The sequence below is a fragment of the Symphalangus syndactylus genome, chromosome 9 (assembly GCF_028878055.3).
Source record: "Symphalangus syndactylus isolate Jambi chromosome 9, NHGRI_mSymSyn1-v2.1_pri, whole genome shotgun sequence".
NCBI classification, from domain to species: Eukaryota; Metazoa; Chordata; class Mammalia; order Primates; family Hylobatidae; genus Symphalangus; species Symphalangus syndactylus.
In genome coordinates this window covers 52,308,576-52,325,883 of record NC_072431.2, presented here as the reverse complement: position 1 = coordinate 52,325,883, position 17,308 = coordinate 52,308,576, and the positions used below count along the sequence as shown (strand labels likewise).

Genomic DNA, 17,308 nt, shown 5'->3' with positions numbered 1-17,308 from the left:
CTACACACCTGTGCTTCACGCCGGCATGCACACAGACACACATGTACATGTGCAAACACACTGAAGTCACACAGATGCACACGTGCGTGCATGCACACACACACGCTCCAGCCACAATGAGCACTCTGCTACCCTCCTTCCCTGCCTCTGCTGGGCCACCCCCTCCCATGTCAGGCCAGTTCCTACTCCTTTCAAATTCAGCCATGGTAGCGTTTGCTCGTGCACACCTAACTGGGGGCCCCTCTCCCGGAAACACAGGCAGCTTACACTTCCTGCCCCCTTGAAGAGGCCAGTTGCAGCCTGTGTTGCTTCCCAGATCAAGGTGAAATTGGCCATGAGGGACCCTCCAGTGCTGGCTCCCCTTTCACAGACCGGTCCACATCAAGAGGAGGCACTAAAAACCAAAGGACAGGCCAGGTGCGGTGACTCACGCTTTTAATCCCAGCACTTCGGGAGGCCGAGGCAGACAGATTACCTGAGGTCAGGAGTTCGAGACCAGCCTGGCCAACATGGTGAAACCCCATCTCTACTAAAAGTACAAAAATTAGCCAGGCGTGGGAATGGGTGCCTGTAATCCCAGCTACTCAGGAGGCTGAGGCAGGAGAAGCTTGAAGCCGGGAGGTAGAGGTTGCAGTGAACCGAGATTGCACCATTGCACTTCAGCCTAGGCGACAAGAGTGAGACTCCGTCTCAACAACAACAACAACAACAACAACAAAGGACAGCTGCCCCCAGGGCATTGCAGGGACCCACAGCCACGCTGTGTGACCAAGGTATGAAGCCTTGATGTTCTAAACAACTTTGACTTCAGAGCACTTTTTACTGCACCCACCTCCACCACAAAAAAAGGCTAGATCACTATCTTCTGGTGCCCAAAACCCCGTTCTTCCTCCATGAACAACCTCCCCCACTCATCCTAGGACCACCTGTGCACGCATCTGTACCCGTACCCTGGACAGCACTAAGCTGTAAATTCATGAAGAGCAGAGTCTGGTCTTGTTGTGCATAGATCCTCCAGCAGGGCCCAGCAGAGAGTAGGAGTTCAGTAAGTGATGTGGAATGAATGCATGAATTAATTAAGAGTTGGAAATAGAGTTCAGGTGCAGGCGTTCACATCTGTAATCCCAGCACTTTGGGAGGCCGAGGCGGGAGGATCGCCTGAGGCCAGGAGTTTGAGACAAGCCTGGGCAACATGGTGAAACCCCATCTCTACAAAAACACAAAAACATTAGCCGGGGCTGGGCATGGTGGTTCACGCCTGTAATCCTAGCACTTTGGGAGGCCGAGGCGGGTAGATCACTTGAGGTCAGGAGTTCGAGACCAGTCTGGCCAACATGGTGAAGTCCTGTCTCTACTAAAAATACAAAAAAATTAGCCAGGTGTGGTAGCATGCACCTGTAATCCCAGCTACTTGGGAGGCTGAGGCAGGATAATCGCTTGAACCTGGGAGGCAGAGGTTGCAGTGAGCGGAGATCGTGCCACTGCACTCCAGCCTGGGCAACAGAGCAAAACTCTGTCTCAAAAAAAAAGAAAAGAAAAGAAAAGAAAAAAGAAAGAGAGAGAGAGAGAAAGAAAGAAAAAAAGACAGAAAGAAAGAAAAAAGAGAAGAAAGAAGAAAGAAAGAAAGAAAAAGAAAGAAAGAAAGAAGAAAGAAAGAAAGAGAAAGAAGAAGAAAGAAAGAAGAAAGAAAAAGAAGAAAGAAAAAAGAAAGAAAGAAAGAAAGAAAGAAAGAAAGAAAGAAAGAAAGAAGAAAGAAAGAAAGAAAGAAAGAAAGAAAGAAAGAAAGAAAGAAAGAAAGAAAGAAAGAAAGAAAGAAAGAAAGAAGATTATCCGGGCGGGCATGGTGGCACGTGCCTGTAGTCCCAGCTACTCAAGAGGCTGAGGTGGGAGGATCACTTGAGCTCAGGAATTCCAGGCTACAGTGAGCTATGATCGCACCACTGCACTCCAGCCTGGGCAACAGAGCAAGACCCTGTCTCGTAAGAAAATAAGAAGGAAAGAAAATAAATAGAACTGGACTTTAAACGATGGCTGGGAGAAAGTGAGGCGGATGTTCATACAGAGGTCCCCTTGCAAGCAAACGCAAGAGGTAGAGAGGAGATGAAAAAGGAAGGTGCTGGGGGTCAACTGGCTGGGTGGGGCGTGACAAGAGGTGAGCCTGGGGGGCTTAGGGTGAAGGGCTCCCTCCGTGAGTATTTCTTTTTTTTCTTATTATTATTGAGATGGAGTCTCACTCTGTCTCCCATGCTGGAGTGCAGTGGTATGACTTGGTTCACTGCAACCTCTGCCTCCTGGACTCAAGCGATCCTCCCCCCTCAGCCTCCCCAGTAGCTGGGATTACAGGTGCCCACCACCACACCCAGCTAATTTTTCTGGTTTTAGTAGAGATGGGGTTTCACCATCTTGGCCAGGCTGGTCTGGAACTCCTGACTTCAAGGGATCCACTTGCCTCAGCTTCCCATAGTGCTGGGATTACAGGCTGAGCCACCGCGCCCGGTCCTCCATGAGTATTTCTGAGCACTCATTGAATGTGACCTGCGATGCCTGCTCCTGCACCAGGATGCAATTCCAGGACCTGGTCCCCAGCCTGGAAGTTGAAGACCCAGCTCACCCCACTGGCAGGGCCCAGACCAAGACCAGCCGGGGCGTAGCCCAGGCACAGCTCCACGGGGCAGCCAGAATTCTCACCCTCTTGCACAGGGCCCTGACACTTCCAAGGTGACATCCTTCCCAGTCCTGTGTGCCCTTTGGTGGGACCAGGGATGCCAGCCCCTCCCCGAGAGTGACGCCTGGAGGTGCCGGACCATTCTCTGCTGGCTCACTGGGCTTCTTTGTGAGTTGAAATGTATTTTTTTTTCTCTTTCCTAATTAACTCCCTGCCACCCCACTTGCAGTAAAGGCTGATTTATTTCTGGCTCTCTGCATTCCGGGGACGGGCTATTTAATCTCAGCCGTGTGGACTCCAACCCACTGTCTCAATGAAATGCAGATCCTTCATCCTGCCAGCATCCTGCCAGCCCCACTCCATCCTCCTGCTGCCCGCAGGCTCAGCCAGCCCAAGCTGCCGCTGCCATAAATTCTCTTTTATAATAACACCCTTTGCCCTTTGGCCACACCTGTCAGCACGGCTTGGGACTCTGCCGGGCCACAGCCGGCTGCTCACTTCTGTGGGCAAACCAGGCCTCAGCGCCCCGCTGGGAAGCCAGCAGCTGCCCCCAGGCGTCCACCTGCCTGGTCCCCTGTGGCCAACACTCTTGGTGCTCATCCAAGTCTAGAGGTTACCTGCAGGCAGTCCCCACACGAGCCTGCTGGGGTGTCCTCGGGCCAGGACCACACACAGCCCGTTCACAGGGCAGGCCAGACCAATCTTTCTCCGCATGCATCAGCTCACTGCACTGCTCCTGCACCAGGGAGGGGCCGGAGTGGTACAGGAGGCTGATTCACCGGGAAAAAGAAGCCACTGATGTCTGTGGTGTCAGTACTCCCACCGTGGCTGATGGACAGACAGTGATGTGATGCCCGTGAATGCCACATTGGGAGGAGAACCCCAGGGCTCCGAGACACCGCCAGGCAGGAGGGGGCGGGTCAATGCTGCAGCTCCTCACCCCTCACCGGGGCAATTCTCAAGCACATTCCACACAGCCTCTCGGAGGGAGGGGTGCCACCAAGACTGAGCCCCAAGTGCCTGCAGCTACAACCTTCTCTTGTGAGTTGAATTATGTTCCCCAAAAGATATGCGCAAATCCTAACCATTGGTAACTGCAAACATGACTTTATTTGGAAATAGCGTCATTGCAGATGTAATTAGTTAAGATGAGGATACATTGGAGTAGGAAGGGCCCTAGCCCAGTGACTGGAGTTCTTATTAGAAGAAGGAACTTGACTAGGCACCGTGGCTCACGCCTGTAATCCCAGCACTTTGGGAGGCCGAAGCAGGTAGATCACTTGAGGCCAGGAGTTCGAGACCAGCCTGTCCAACATAGTGAAACCCTGTCTCTACTAAAAATATAAAAATTAGCCAGGCGTGGTGGCACATGCCTGTAATCCCAGCTACTCAGGAGGCTGAGGCAGGAGAATCGCTTGATCCTGGGAGGTGGAGGTGATCCTGGGAGGTCAGCCAAGATTGCACTACTGCACTCCAGCCTGGGTGACAGAGTAAGACTGTGTCTCAAAAAAAAGAAGAAGATGAAGATGAAAATTTAGACCCAGACACACAGAGAGAACGTCCTGTGAAGACACAGATACACCCATGCATGGGGAAGACGGTCGCGTGAGGACAGGGGCAGAGATTGGAGCGAGGCATTCGCAAACCAAGGAATGCTGGGAGCTTCCAGAAGCAGGAAGAGGCAGGACGGATCCCCCTAGAGCTTCCAGGAGGAAAAGGGCCTGCAGACACCTTGAATTTGGGCTTCTGGCCTTTAGAACAGTAAGAAAACAAACTATGGTTGTTTTCAGTCACTCCATCGTGATTTGTTACAGCAGTAAAAGGAAGGTCACACGCCTTCCATGTCTTACCCTTAATAGCCTTCCTCCCGCCCTGTCTCAGCTCTCATGTCTTTATGGTGTTCCTGGGGTCACCTCCCAAATAAACCACCTGAACCTGCGTCCTTGTCTGAGAGTCAAGGAGCACATTGGACTCACAATCTGAAAGTCCTGCTCCAGGTCCAGCCTCACCATGCCCAGGTATGGCACCGTGGCCAAATCCCCCACCACACCCCACCCCACCCCTGCCTCATCATCTGTAAGTGGAACATTAAGGACTCCAACAGGAGAAGGTCGCTGTGTTGGCAGGTGCAGTGGCTCATGTCTGTAATCCAGCACTTTGGGAGGCTGAAGTGGGAGGATCACTTGAGGCCAGGAGTTTGAGACCAGCTGGGCAACATAGGAAGATCCCATCTCTACTGTGAATGAAAGTGTTGTACAGTTGTGCTGACAGCCTGCCCAGGAAAGCTTGCATCAAAAGCTCACACAGCCAAGTGACTTTGACCCTCCCTTCTTCTGTGGTCCTCTCAGTCCCTAAAAGATGACCGGCAGGCAGGTTGCCCCCATCAATGCAACTTGCCTCCCAAGTCCCCACCCAACATTGTCACCAGCCTGTCCTTGGCCTGATGGTCCCCGAGGGTCTTCCTCCCACAAAAGCAGGGGTTTGGTCAGTCTTGGTCAGGTAGCTGGGTTATTCCCCAAGAAAACAAAATGTCCCAAATGTCACCCCCACACAGAGAAGAGCAGATAAAGCAAAGGTGGAAGAGAACAAGATGTATTAACAGCCTACAGCCATTATCAAAGATATTGTTCCACTTCCTGAAGAGTGTTCCTGAGTTTTCCCATGATGCCCAACTCTTCTCCTAATTATGGTGAGTTATTTTTTTTCTTGAGGGATTTTTTCTTCCTCCCTACACTTGTCTTCCATGGCCCATACCTCTCCACCCCATCTGACACATCTGCACATGTTTAAAGCCCTGGACTTGGGTTTAAATTTCTTCCCAGGAGACTCCTGGGCCATATGCAAATCAGAGGGCTGTGGCTAAAGCCAGGAGGAGCAAACAAGAAAACAACAAAAAGGATTTTCTAATTCTATAGGCCAGTCTAGACCCTGTACATGAGTCAGCTTTGGCTGCATAACAAACAGCTGCGAAAACCTCAGCTGCAGAAAACAATATGTATTTCTTGCATCCTGATGATTTAGACTGGACTCCCTGGGCTTGGCTCCAAACTGCAGGTGAGGCTCAGCCCTGTGGCCTGGCAGGCCAGCCCAGGGCTGTTCTTCTCATGGTGAAAAAGAGGTGGGCAAGAAGGCAAGCCCCACTAAGAAGTGCGTGTCAAGCCTCTGCTTCTGCTACATCCCCCTCAACAGCCCACTGCTCAAAGCAAGTCTCTTGGCAAAGCCCAAACTTGAGGTGCAGGGAAGGGAACAGTCACAAATGATAACACCACCTGCCACTGCCCACAACATATGCGCGTCACGGAGTTTGGTGCTCCAGTTCTCATCAAAGCATAAACTTTCTGACTGAGTTTGCAAAAGTTGAGACCAGACATGATTGACTTTACGGGAAGAAAACCCTGGCATCTCTCTACTGAAGTGTCACTCCAGTCTGGCCTCTTACCAGGACAGAGGAGGTCATCTCTGATGGAGCTGTGATCAGTGTCTCTCAGCCTCAGTCCCTGCTGACATATCCCGAGAACCTCACTATACTAGACCTCACAATGAATAATCAGGTGATGAATAATCAGACCTCTTCCCACCATGGCCGGAGCCTAACTGGGGAGACAGGTGAGTCTGCCCTCCATGCAGAAACAAAAATAAGCACCAGAACAAAGGTACAGGCCGAGTGTCCTGAACACTTAAGGATGGGGTGGGCCAGGCACGGTGGCTCACTCCTGTAATCCCAGCACTTTGGGAGGCCAAGGTAGGTGGATCATCTGATGTCAGGAGCTTGAGATCAGCCTGACCAACATGGTGAAACCCCATCTCTACTAAAAATACAAAATTAGCCAGGTGTGGTGGCACATGCCTGTAATCCCAGCTACTTGGGAGGCTGAGGCAGGAGAATTGCTTGAACCCAGGAGGCGGAGGTTGCAGTGAGCCGAGATTGCGCCTTTGTACTCCAGCCTGGGCAACAAAATCTCAAAAAAAAAAAAAAAAAGATGAGGTGAGGAAGTTGATGCATGCAAATGGAAAGGAGGGAACATTTGGGCTGAGTTTCAAAGCGTGAGTAGGAGTCTGACAAACAGGACAGGAAGGACACATCCTGGGGAGAGCAAGAACAAGGCCTGAGCATGGGCAACTTACGTGGCATTTTTTTAAAATTATTTTTTGTCTGTTTCAGGATTTGTGTGCAGGGCAGGACCATCTTGCCGGAAGCATGCTGTTACCATGGCACCCAACATGGCATCTGGTGTTACGTGAACATCCTCCTCTGACTGCAAACAGATGGGTGGATTGTTTTTCCAGAAGGATGAGCTCTATTTCATGATGAAAACCACCCAGGTGTTTTTGCACAAATCATAAGTTTAGTCCCCCAGATGCATTTTTTACTGAAGGCTCTGGCCATGTTCCTCACAGCCTAGAGGCCTGATGTGCTCTCTGTCCCCATTCAGCCACCGTCTGGGTGTGGAACTCAGAGTGAGCCTCAGCCCAAGTCCCCCCCCCCCCCCCCACCACCACCATGTGGAGTGAGGAGATTGCACTAGACCAGTGGTGTTTCTCAAACTTGGACCACTGGTGTTTCTCAAACTTGAGTGGGTGTAAGAATCATCGGGAAAGTTCACAACATGCGGATTCTTGGACTCTTACCTCCAGGTATATTTTGATTCTACAGGTCTGGGCTTGAGGCCTGAGTATCTGTGTTTCTAATAAGCTCTCGGGGGATGCTGCTGACTTACGGGTCACTCTAGACTCAGACCTCAGACCCCTGCTCACCTGGATCTTCTCCAAACCTCGCACTGGAGAGAAGGTTCTTGAACCTCATCCTGGGGCAGGCACCCATTCCCTGAGAATCCCACTCTACCAGACCTCACAATGAATAATCAGGCAATGAATAAGCAGATCCCCTCCCACCATGGCCCCAGCCTAACTGTGGAAACAGGCAAGCCTGCTCTCCATGCAGGAACAAAAATCAGTGCTAGAAGAAAGGCACAGGTCGAGCTGTATCTGGCAGGAGTGGTCAGAACGCCAGAGAGAGAGAGAGCTCAGGAAGCATTCCCAAGGCAGGTGGTAGACCCAGGGCCCCAGGGTATGTTCAGCCGGTGGCAGGGGTTTGGTTTGAACTGGTCTGCCAACTGGAATCAAAGTGGGCTGGTACACGGGACCAAAATCCCAAATACATCCCTCGGGCTCTGCAAGCCTGGCCCATGTCACGTTCACTGCCCCCGCAAGCCATGACTCCTGCCCTCAATTTGCTCCTGTGATGCTGTCCTTGTCCAGTCCCCAAGACATGATCCGCCTCAAGGCCTCTGCATAAGCCCTGCCCTCTAACACTCAGCCCCATCTCCTTTACACTGGAAATGTCTCAGGTGTCAGCCCTCTCCAGGAAGCCTCCCTGACCCCATTCCCTTGGTCGGTGCTTTTTTTTTTCTTTTTGTTTTTTTTGGCGGAGTCTCACTCTGTTGCCTAGGCTGGAGTGCAGTGGTGCAATCTCATCTCACTGCAACCTCCACCTCCCAGGTCCAAGCGATCCTCCCGCCTCAGCCTCCCCCGTAGCTGGGACTGCAGGCACACACCACCACACCCTGCTAATTTTTGTATTTTTAGTAGAGACAGGGTTTCACCATGTTGGCCAGGCTGGTCTCAAACTCCTGACCTCAGGTGATCCACCCGCCTCAGCCTCCCAAAGCGTTGGAATTACAGGCGTGAGCCACCGGCCCTGGCATTTGGTCAGTGCTTTGATGCATGTGTCACATCAGCCTTTGTGTCACCATTGGGGTGGCCCTGGAGGTGCATGGCTCTGCTCTCCCTCCCAGAGTCACCCCCCATGGGAATGCAGTAGCACCTGGGGCCTGGCAGCTCCTGCCCCACCCGGGACCTTGCTAGAGCTTCCTGTGGGCCTGGAGAGGACTTTCTCACAGCTGCACTGCAGCCTGGAGCTCCTCCCACTTAACCGTCCTTCCTTCCCCTTCTCCTCTTGCAGACACCAGCCCTGCATCACGGTCGGAAGGTGGTCCCTGCCACCCTGCACCCTCTCCCTGTATCCTGCTCGGGCGTTGAGTTTCATCAATCTCTTGCTCATTTCCTCTGTCTTGACGTCTGCTTCCCAGATGACCAAACTGACACAGGTAACGAAATGAGTCTCTCTAATGAGTTCCCTAAAGTCCTCGGCCTCTGAGGGCTGCAAGCTCCGCAGGGCAGGCCCTGCCTCCTCTTACTCATCGCTGACTCCAGGCACCTGGCCTAGAGCTTCGCAGGGGCTCAATAGCTTCCTGTCTTGCCCAGGCAGAGAGGGGCGGGCGGGGAGAGTCTCACACTCCGGGGAAGGGTGCTGCCTTTGCAGAGTTGAAGCGGAGTGTGTAGGGGGTGGTGGGGGAGTCCTGGGAGACCGTCAGCCACTCCTTGTGCACGTGGGAAAGGGGGACCCAGACAGGATGGGAGGACGCAGGGTGCGAACAGCATTGGACCCCACAAAGCACTCCTGGCCCACAGAGGTAAGGTCTGCTGGCTCAAATATCCCTAAAAGCCACAGAGTGGCTCACCACGCCCAACAGGGCCCAGACCAGGCGCTCAGCTGTCACTAGGTCCGATCCCCGCCTCGCCTCTCCCTGAGCTGTAGCCCTCTGTGCAGGGGGGGGGGGTGCACTCCTGCCCACGGCAGCCAGACCCCTCCACTGGGACACATGGGGCCACCACAGCCCAGCGCCCTCTTTCTCCTCCAGGCAGGGTGGACTCTCCTGGGTGGAGACTGACATGGTGAGGCTTTGTGCCTCACCCAAATCTCATCTCTTTTTTTTTCCTTTGAGACTGAGTCTGGCTCTGTCGCCCAGGCTGGTATGATCTCGGCTCACTGCAGCCTCTGCCTCTTGGGTTCAAGCGATTCTCCTCCCACAGCCTCCCAAGTAGCTGGGACTACAGGCATGCGCCATCACTTCTGGCTAATTTGTGTATTTTTAGTAGAGACAAGGTTTCGCCATGTTGGCCAGGCTGGTCTCGAACTCCTGACCTCAAGTGATCCGCCTGCTTCGGCCTCCCAAAGTGCTGGGACTGAGCCACCGCGCCTGGCCCCAAACCTCATCTTGAACTGTAATCCCCATAATCTCCACTGAGTCATGGGAGAGACCAGGTGGAGGTCATTGAGTCACGGGGGTCGTTTTCCCCCATGCTGTTCTCGTGAGAGTGGCTGAGTTTTCACGAGATCTGATGGTTTTACAAGGGGCTCTTCCCGCTTCACTCAGCGCTTCACCCCCCTGCCGCTTTATGAAGAAGGTCCTTGCTTCCTCTTCACCTTCCGTCATGATTGTAAGTTTCCTGAGGCCTCCCCAGCCATGCTGAACTGTGAGTCAGTTCAACCTCTTTCCTTTATAAATCACTCAGTCTTGGCCCATTCTTTACAGCAGGGTGAAAACAGACTAATACATAGACCTACCCCTTGGGCCACGTTACTGTTGCCAAAGATGTGAAGAGGTCCGGGTTACAGGACCATGCCCCTGGGTGGGTGGGTGGGTGGGTGTGTGCACGTGCATGCATGCATGCGCCTGTGACTATGCATGGCTGTGGTATATGTGCGTTCGTGTGTGACTCCATGTGGTACATCCATGTGTGTGTATGTGTTTGCGTATGGTTTGGAAAGGCCCCACCAGAACTGGAATGGGACATGGGGAATCCCCTAGAGGAAACTGGAAGCCTCTGCTTTAAGAGTTATGATATGTTAATTCGCTGCGTTTAATCATTCTACAATGTATACATGGATCGAAGCATCACACGGTGCCCCTTAAATAGACATAATTATTATTTGTCAATTACAGAAAGAAAGAATTGCCCCAAATTAATTAACAAATGCAGCATTTGCTAGCGAACTAGGAAATAATGTGGAGAAAACAAAATTTAACCCTTATTTAAATTGAGACATCTTGTATTTTGAAAATGCAATTGAGTATTTTATTTTTAATAGAGACAAGGTTTCACCATGTAGACAGATTTTAAGTGTTCTCACCACAAAAAATAATAAGCATGGGAGGAATGCATATGTTAATTTGCTTGATTGAACCATTCTACAAGGTATGCACATTTCCAAACATGTTGTACATGATAAACATACCAATTGTTATTTGTCCATTTAAAATAATATAAATAACTGGGCACAGTGGCTCACACCTGTAATCCCAACAGTTCGGAAAGCCAAGGCAGGAGGATCACTTGAGCCCAGGAGTTCAAGATCAACCTGGGCAACAAAGTGAGACCCCCATCTCTACAAAAGAATAAAAATAAAATTAGCCAGGTGTGGTGGTGAACATCTGTAGTCCCAGCCACTTGGGAGGCTGAGGTGGGTGGATCACTTGAGCCCAGGAGGTAGAGGCTGCAGTGAGCTATGACTGCACCACTGTACTCCACCCTGGGTGACAGAGTGAGATCCTGTTTCAAAAAAAACTTTAATTAAAAATATAAATAGGCCAGTGCAGTGGCTCACACCTGTAATCCCAGCATTTTGGGAGGCCAAGCCGGGCAGATCACTTAAGGTCAGGAGTTTGAGACCAGCCTGGCCAATATGGTGAAACCCTGTCTCTGCTGAAACTACAAAAAGTAGGCTGGTCGCAGTGGCTCACACCTGTAATCTCAGCACTGTGGGAGACCGAGGCAGGTGGATCACCTGAAGTCAGCTGTTTAAGACCAGCCTGGCCCACATGGCAAAACCCCTCCTCTACTAAAAATACAAAAATTAGCAGGGCATGGTGGCGCATGCCTGTAATCCTAGCTATTCGGGAGGCTGAGGCGGGAGAATCGCTTGAACCCAGAAAGCAGAGGTTGCAGTGAGCTGGGATTGCACCACTGCACTCCAGCCTGGGCAACAGAGCAAGATTTTGTCTCAAAAAAAAAAAAATTTATGTGTATATTCATATGTGTGTGTGTGTGTGAATATAGGCTGGGCACGGTGGCTCACACCTTTAATCCCAGCACTTTCGTAGGCCGAGGCGGGTGGATCACCTCAGCTCAGGAGTTCAAGACCACCAGCCTGGCCAACATGGTGAAACCCCGTCTCTACTAAAAATACAAAAATTAGCTGTGCATGGTGGCGCATGCCTGTAGTCCCAGTTACTCGGGAGGCTGAGGCAGGAGAATCGCTTGAACCCAAGAGACAGAGGTTGCAGTGAGCCAAGATCGTGCTATTGCACTCCACCTTGGGTGACAGAGCAAGACTCTGTCTATATATATATATACACACAAAAATTAGTCGGATGCAATGACGTACACCTATAATCCCCACTGCTCGGGAGGATGAAGCAGGATAATCGCTTGAACCCAGAAGGCAGAGGTTGCATTGAGCTGAGATCACACCACCGCACTCCAGCCTGGGCAACAGAGCAAGACTTCGTCTCAAAAAAAAAAAAAAAGTTATATATGTATGTATGTATGTGTGTGTGTGTGTGTGTGTGTAGGCCTCGCACAGTGGCTCACGCCTATAATCCCAGCACTTTGGGAGGCCAAGATGGGTGGATTGCCTGAGCTCAGGAGTTCGAGACCAGCCTGGACAACATGGTGAAACCCTGTCTCTACTAAAAATACAAAAATTAGCAGGGTGTGGTGGCACTTGCCCGTAATCCCAGCTACTTGGGAGGCTGAGGCAGGAGAATTGCTTGAACCTGGGAGGCAGAGATTGCAGTAAGCCGAGATCACACCACTGTACTCCAACCTGGGCAACAGAGCAAGACTCCGTCTCAAATAAATAAATAAATAAATAAATAAATAAATAAATAAATAAGTAAACATATATATATGGGGGTGGGGAGAGGCATTTAACAGGAAGAAATGAACACAAAATTGTGACCACTATGTTAAAAAGGAAAATGTGGTACCCCACCCCCAGGCTGCAGGGGAGGAGGAAGCCCACATGTGCTGGACACCTGGAGGCAGGTGGTGATATGGTTTGGATGTGTGTCCCTCCAAATCTCATGTTGGAATGTGATCCCCGGTGTCGGAGGCAGGGCCTGGTGGGAGGTGTTGGATCACGGCGGGCAGACCCCTCACGAGTGGCTTAGCTGCATCCCCTTGGTGATGAGTGAGTTTCTGCTCTGTTTACATGAGATTTGGTTGTTTAACAGTCTGGGTTTAAGAGCTCTGGTTGTTTAAGAGTCTGGGGCCTCCCCCTTCTCTCTCTCACTCCTGCCGCCTATACCTTCTGCCATGATTGGAAGCTTCTGGAGACCTCACCAGAAGCAGAGGGCAGCACTACACTTCCTATACAGCCTGCAGAACCGTGAGCCAATTAAACCCCTTTTCTTTATCAATTACCCAGTCTCAGGTACTACTTTATAGCAATGCAAGAACAAACTGGCACAGATGGCACCCAGGGAAATGGGAAGTCAAGGGCACATCTCACTAACACAGAAGGCACCTGGCAGGGGGGCCAAGGAAGACCGTCCCCAAGTCTCCCACGGCCCTGATGGGAGCACGGGAGGATGTGAGGCAGGGAAATGAGTCCGGGACTGCTAGTAAGATGCAGAGAAAATGCCCTCCACAGAGAACCAGGCACCTCAGGATAACTAGCATGGAGGGTGGGGGATAGCACATGACAGTGTCCCTCCAGGAGATGTCTGTGTTGGAGGGGGAACTGGAGCCTCCCCAGGGCCATAAGTTTATACCACCCACTAGAGCATACCTGCCACCCCAGGTAAGCAAAGCCATGCTCAGAATTGAGCTTAAATGACCAAGTTCATCTGGAATTGGCCAAGATGACGTTTTCCAACATCAGTCTGAAAAGGGGCTGTAAATAATGATTAGGTTGGGTTATAGAAAAACACAGTCCTATCCGGGCGCAGTGGCTCACACCTGTAATCCCAGCACTTTGGGAGGCTAAGGTAGGAGGATCCTTTGAGCTCAGGATTTCGAGACCAGCCTGAGCAATATGGCAAAACCCCGTCTCTACAAAAAATACAAAAAATTAATGAGTCAGGTGTGGTGGCATGCACCTCTGGTCCCAGCTACTCAAGAGGCTGAGGTGAGAGGATCGCTCGTGCCCTGGAGGTTGAGGCTGCAGTGAGCTGTGATCGTACCACTGCACTCTAGCCTGGGCAACAAAGCGAGACCCTGTCTCAAATAAAAGAAAAAAGGGCCTGGTGTGGTGGCTCACACCTATAATCCCAGCACTTTGGGAGGCCAAGGCCTGTGGTTCACTTGAGATCAGCAGTTCAAGACCAGCCTGGCCAACATGGTGAAACCTTATCTCTACTAAAAATACAAAAATTAGCTGAGCGTGGTGGTGGGCACCTGTTATCTCCAGCCTGGGCAACAGAGAGAGACTTGGTTTCAAAAAAAAAGAAAAGAAGAAGAAAACACAGCCCTGGTTTTGCTTCACTCAAGTACATGGAATAAGAAACACTTGCCTACTGGCCGAGTGACCCTCCAACAGCGTTCAGGAAGCTTCTAGAACCCGGTTATGTTGGCTGAAGGCAGAAACAGCCAAGTCAACCTCAGTGTGATATTGAGGGGGCCCCTAGGGCTGGAAGCATGCACCCCAAACTTAGACCCTGGCAAAAGGAGTGGGGAAGATGCCAGTGCCATGAGGGCAGGAAGCTGAGTTTGTTGCTATAGGGGCCTGGGAGCGTTCCTGGAGGACGGGAGCCCTGGGAGGGGCATCTGGCGGCTGACGCTGATGAATGGCTGTGCCAGGCCAGCCTTACCTGGGCAGCCAAGGCCAAAGCTTGGGGGCAGGAGGAGTGGCAGTGACACGGCTGCAGCTGTATGGAATCCGGGGTCTGAGTCCCAGCATCCTCTCCCTGACACCCTACAGCTGCCCATAGCTGGGGAGGTGGCGGGGCGGGGGGGTGCTGGCCCTCAGCCCACAATGCTGATCACATCTGTCTGGTTCTGCGGGAGGAAATCCAGGGCCTAACGAGAACAAATGGCAGCCTGGAGAACTCATTTGTGGACACAGATGAGATTTCCCCACCCCCTGCACCCCTAATTCAGCAGAGCCCGTCTATGGGTTTCCTTGTGTGGCGTGAGCGACACCTGGTGGTCACAGATGGGAATTTCAAGTCATGTTCTTCAGGCTGCTTGGGACACCCCACCTGGACCCCATCCCACTCTGGGCAAAGGCAAGACCACCACTGAGCTCAGGGTGCACCTGAGACTTGGCCACAGCACGGAGGTGTAGATACAAGGATCATGTCAGAAGACGTTTCATTCATTCATTCACGTTCCCAAGCATTTAGTGAGCGCACACCAGGTATTAGGGAGAGATGAACAAAATGGTTTTGTGAAGTTTGCATCCTAATGGGGAAGGCAGATAACAAGCACGTAAATATCAGATAATTCCTCACTGTTAACTGCTGTGAGAATTCACAAGATTCAGAAATCGAGTCAAAAATGTTTCTCAGCACCCTCAATAAGCTTCATCTCAGGCCGGGCGCAGTGGTTCACGCCTGTAATCCCAACACTTCAGGAGGCCAAGGCGGGGTGATCACTTGAGGTCAGGAGTTTGAGACCAGCCTGGCCAACAGTGAAACCCCGTCTCTACCAAAAAATAGAAAAATTAGCCAAGCGTGGTGGCGCATGCCTGTAGTCCCAACTACTCGGGCGGCTGAGGTGGGAGAATCATTTGAACCTAGGAGGCAGTGGTTGTAGTGAGCTGAGATCTTACCACTGCACTCCAGCCTGGGCGACAGAGTGAGACTCTATCAAAAAAGAAAAGTGTAAGCCTCATCTTAGCTGAATCCCTGGACGCTCACCTTGCCACAGGTCCCAGGCCCCAACCTCAGGTACTTTATATGGACTCTTAAAAAAGTGAGGCAGTGGAGTGACTGAACAATGGATGTGGAATCAGGAACACCTTGGGTTCCAATCCTGACTCTGCCACCTCCTAATTCTGTGGCCTTGGGCACATTACCTACCTTGTCTCAGCCTGTTTCCTCAACAGAGAAAAATGGGAATTAGAACAGGACCTTATAACAGGACCTACCTCCTAGTTACAAAACTTAATGCCATAACGTATGGTCAGAAAACTGCTTGGAAAGTCTCCAGACCCAGAGAACGACTTGCAGTAAATATTAGCTGCTATTGTTATTGATATTACTATTGTGCCGATACTCCAGACCTTCTTCTCCTCCTCCTCCTCTTCCTCCTCTTCCCCTCCCAAACCCAGAAGACAGGGAGAAAGAGGAAGGACTGCAGCCAGTCCCCCCGACCTCTCCCCTCCTTCTCCAGGGCTCTCCAGCCAAGGCTAAGCCAGCCCTTCAGCGGGGGACAAGATGAGTGTGAAATTGCATGTGAGATGGAAGTTTTAGACTCAACCAGACTGGCCTTTCTATTGCCCAAAATTACCCAAGCCGTGGCTAAGGGACAGGAAGCAGAGATTGGAAAGGGCAGGGCTGACGGGAGTGAGTCACCGGTGGGGAGAAAATGAACCACTTCCTGTGTGTTCCCACAGAGGTCAGAGCCCTCAGCAAACAGCGACAGGCTCGTTCCCCGGGCCTGGAGGAGGCTCGGTGCCCAGCGTCTCCGGAGGACTGGCTCTTCCCTCTGCCTGGAGAGTTTGCGGGCCCCAGACACAATCCCCAGGGAGGGGCTCGGCTCTGGACAGCCTTGGCCTCTTTCCCCAGATTTCCCCAGCACTCACACTCTTGGGAGGCTCAGGGTCTGTACTGAGAAGGGCCCTTGCTCGGCGTGATGCTCTGCTGTGGCTGTTTGGAAATTTGTAATACTTTTTGGACAAGAGGCCCCACATTTTCATTTTGCACAAATTATGCAGCCGGTCCTGGGATCATTCCTGGCTTTCCAAGGTCACAGCCAGCAAATGGAGCCAACTCCAGGGCTCCTGGTCATCTGTGCCCCACAGATACCTTCTGGGGGTCTCTGAGTCCAGGCACCCTCACCCTCCTCCTTCTCTGGAACACAGGCGACCACTGCCCACTTTGCCGCTGCTGCACCCTGAGTGCTGTGGCCTGTGCAGACCACCAGAGGAAGGCTCCTGGGAGCCAGGATAGGGCAAGGAGGTTACTTGTCAAGCAGAAACATGGCTACTGGTCCCCTAGGGTAGAGAAGACTGCAGGAAGTGGGGAAACCTGCCAGACAGCCACCCTGGGACAGGAGGAATACAGACCTGTCATCCAGTAGCAATAAATGCAAGTTCCCTGGTGGTCTAGTGGTTACAGGGAGGGAAAAAAATGCAAACACTTAGCAAGCACTGCCAAGGCGACCGGCATGTTCTGAGTTCATTCTGTGCATTTACCCCTTTATCTCCACTTGTTCGCTTCCATTTTACAGAATAGAAAACCAAGGTCCGGGTGCAGTGGCTCACACTTATAATCCCAGCACTTTGGGAGGCCGAGCAGGGCTGATTGTGAGGTAAGGAGTTCGAGACCAGCCTGGCCAACATAGTGAGACCCCGTCTCTGCTAAAAATACAAAAATTAGCCAGGCCTGATGGCGTGCAACTGTAATCCCAGCTACTCAGGAGACTGAGGCAGGAGAATTGCTCGAACCCCAGGAGGTGGAGGTTGTGGTGAGCCAGGATCCCGCCACTGCACTCCAGCCTGGGCAACAGAGAAAGACTCCACCTCGGAAAAAAAAAAAAGAGAAAAAGAAACCAAGGCACAGGGAGGTAAGGAAGTTGTTCAAAAGCCCACAGAGCTAGTGCCTGGCAGAGCTGGGGTCTACGCCAGGATGC

The 17,308-nt window shown here is 51.7% G+C and overlaps 1 protein-coding gene across 1 annotated transcript in view; it reads left to right on the top strand.

Moving 5' to 3' along the window:
• Positions 1-8,615: 8,615 nt before the first annotated feature.
• GNA12 (G protein subunit alpha 12) overlaps positions 8,616-17,308 on the top strand; it is a 143,851-nt gene continuing 135,158 nt past the window's right edge. The window contains exon 1 of the mRNA XM_055292192.2: positions 8,616-8,772. Coding sequence (XP_055148167.1) covers positions 8,755-8,772 — 18 coding nt within the window. The 5' untranslated portion in view covers positions 8,616-8,754. The remainder of the gene's footprint in view (positions 8,773-17,308) is intronic.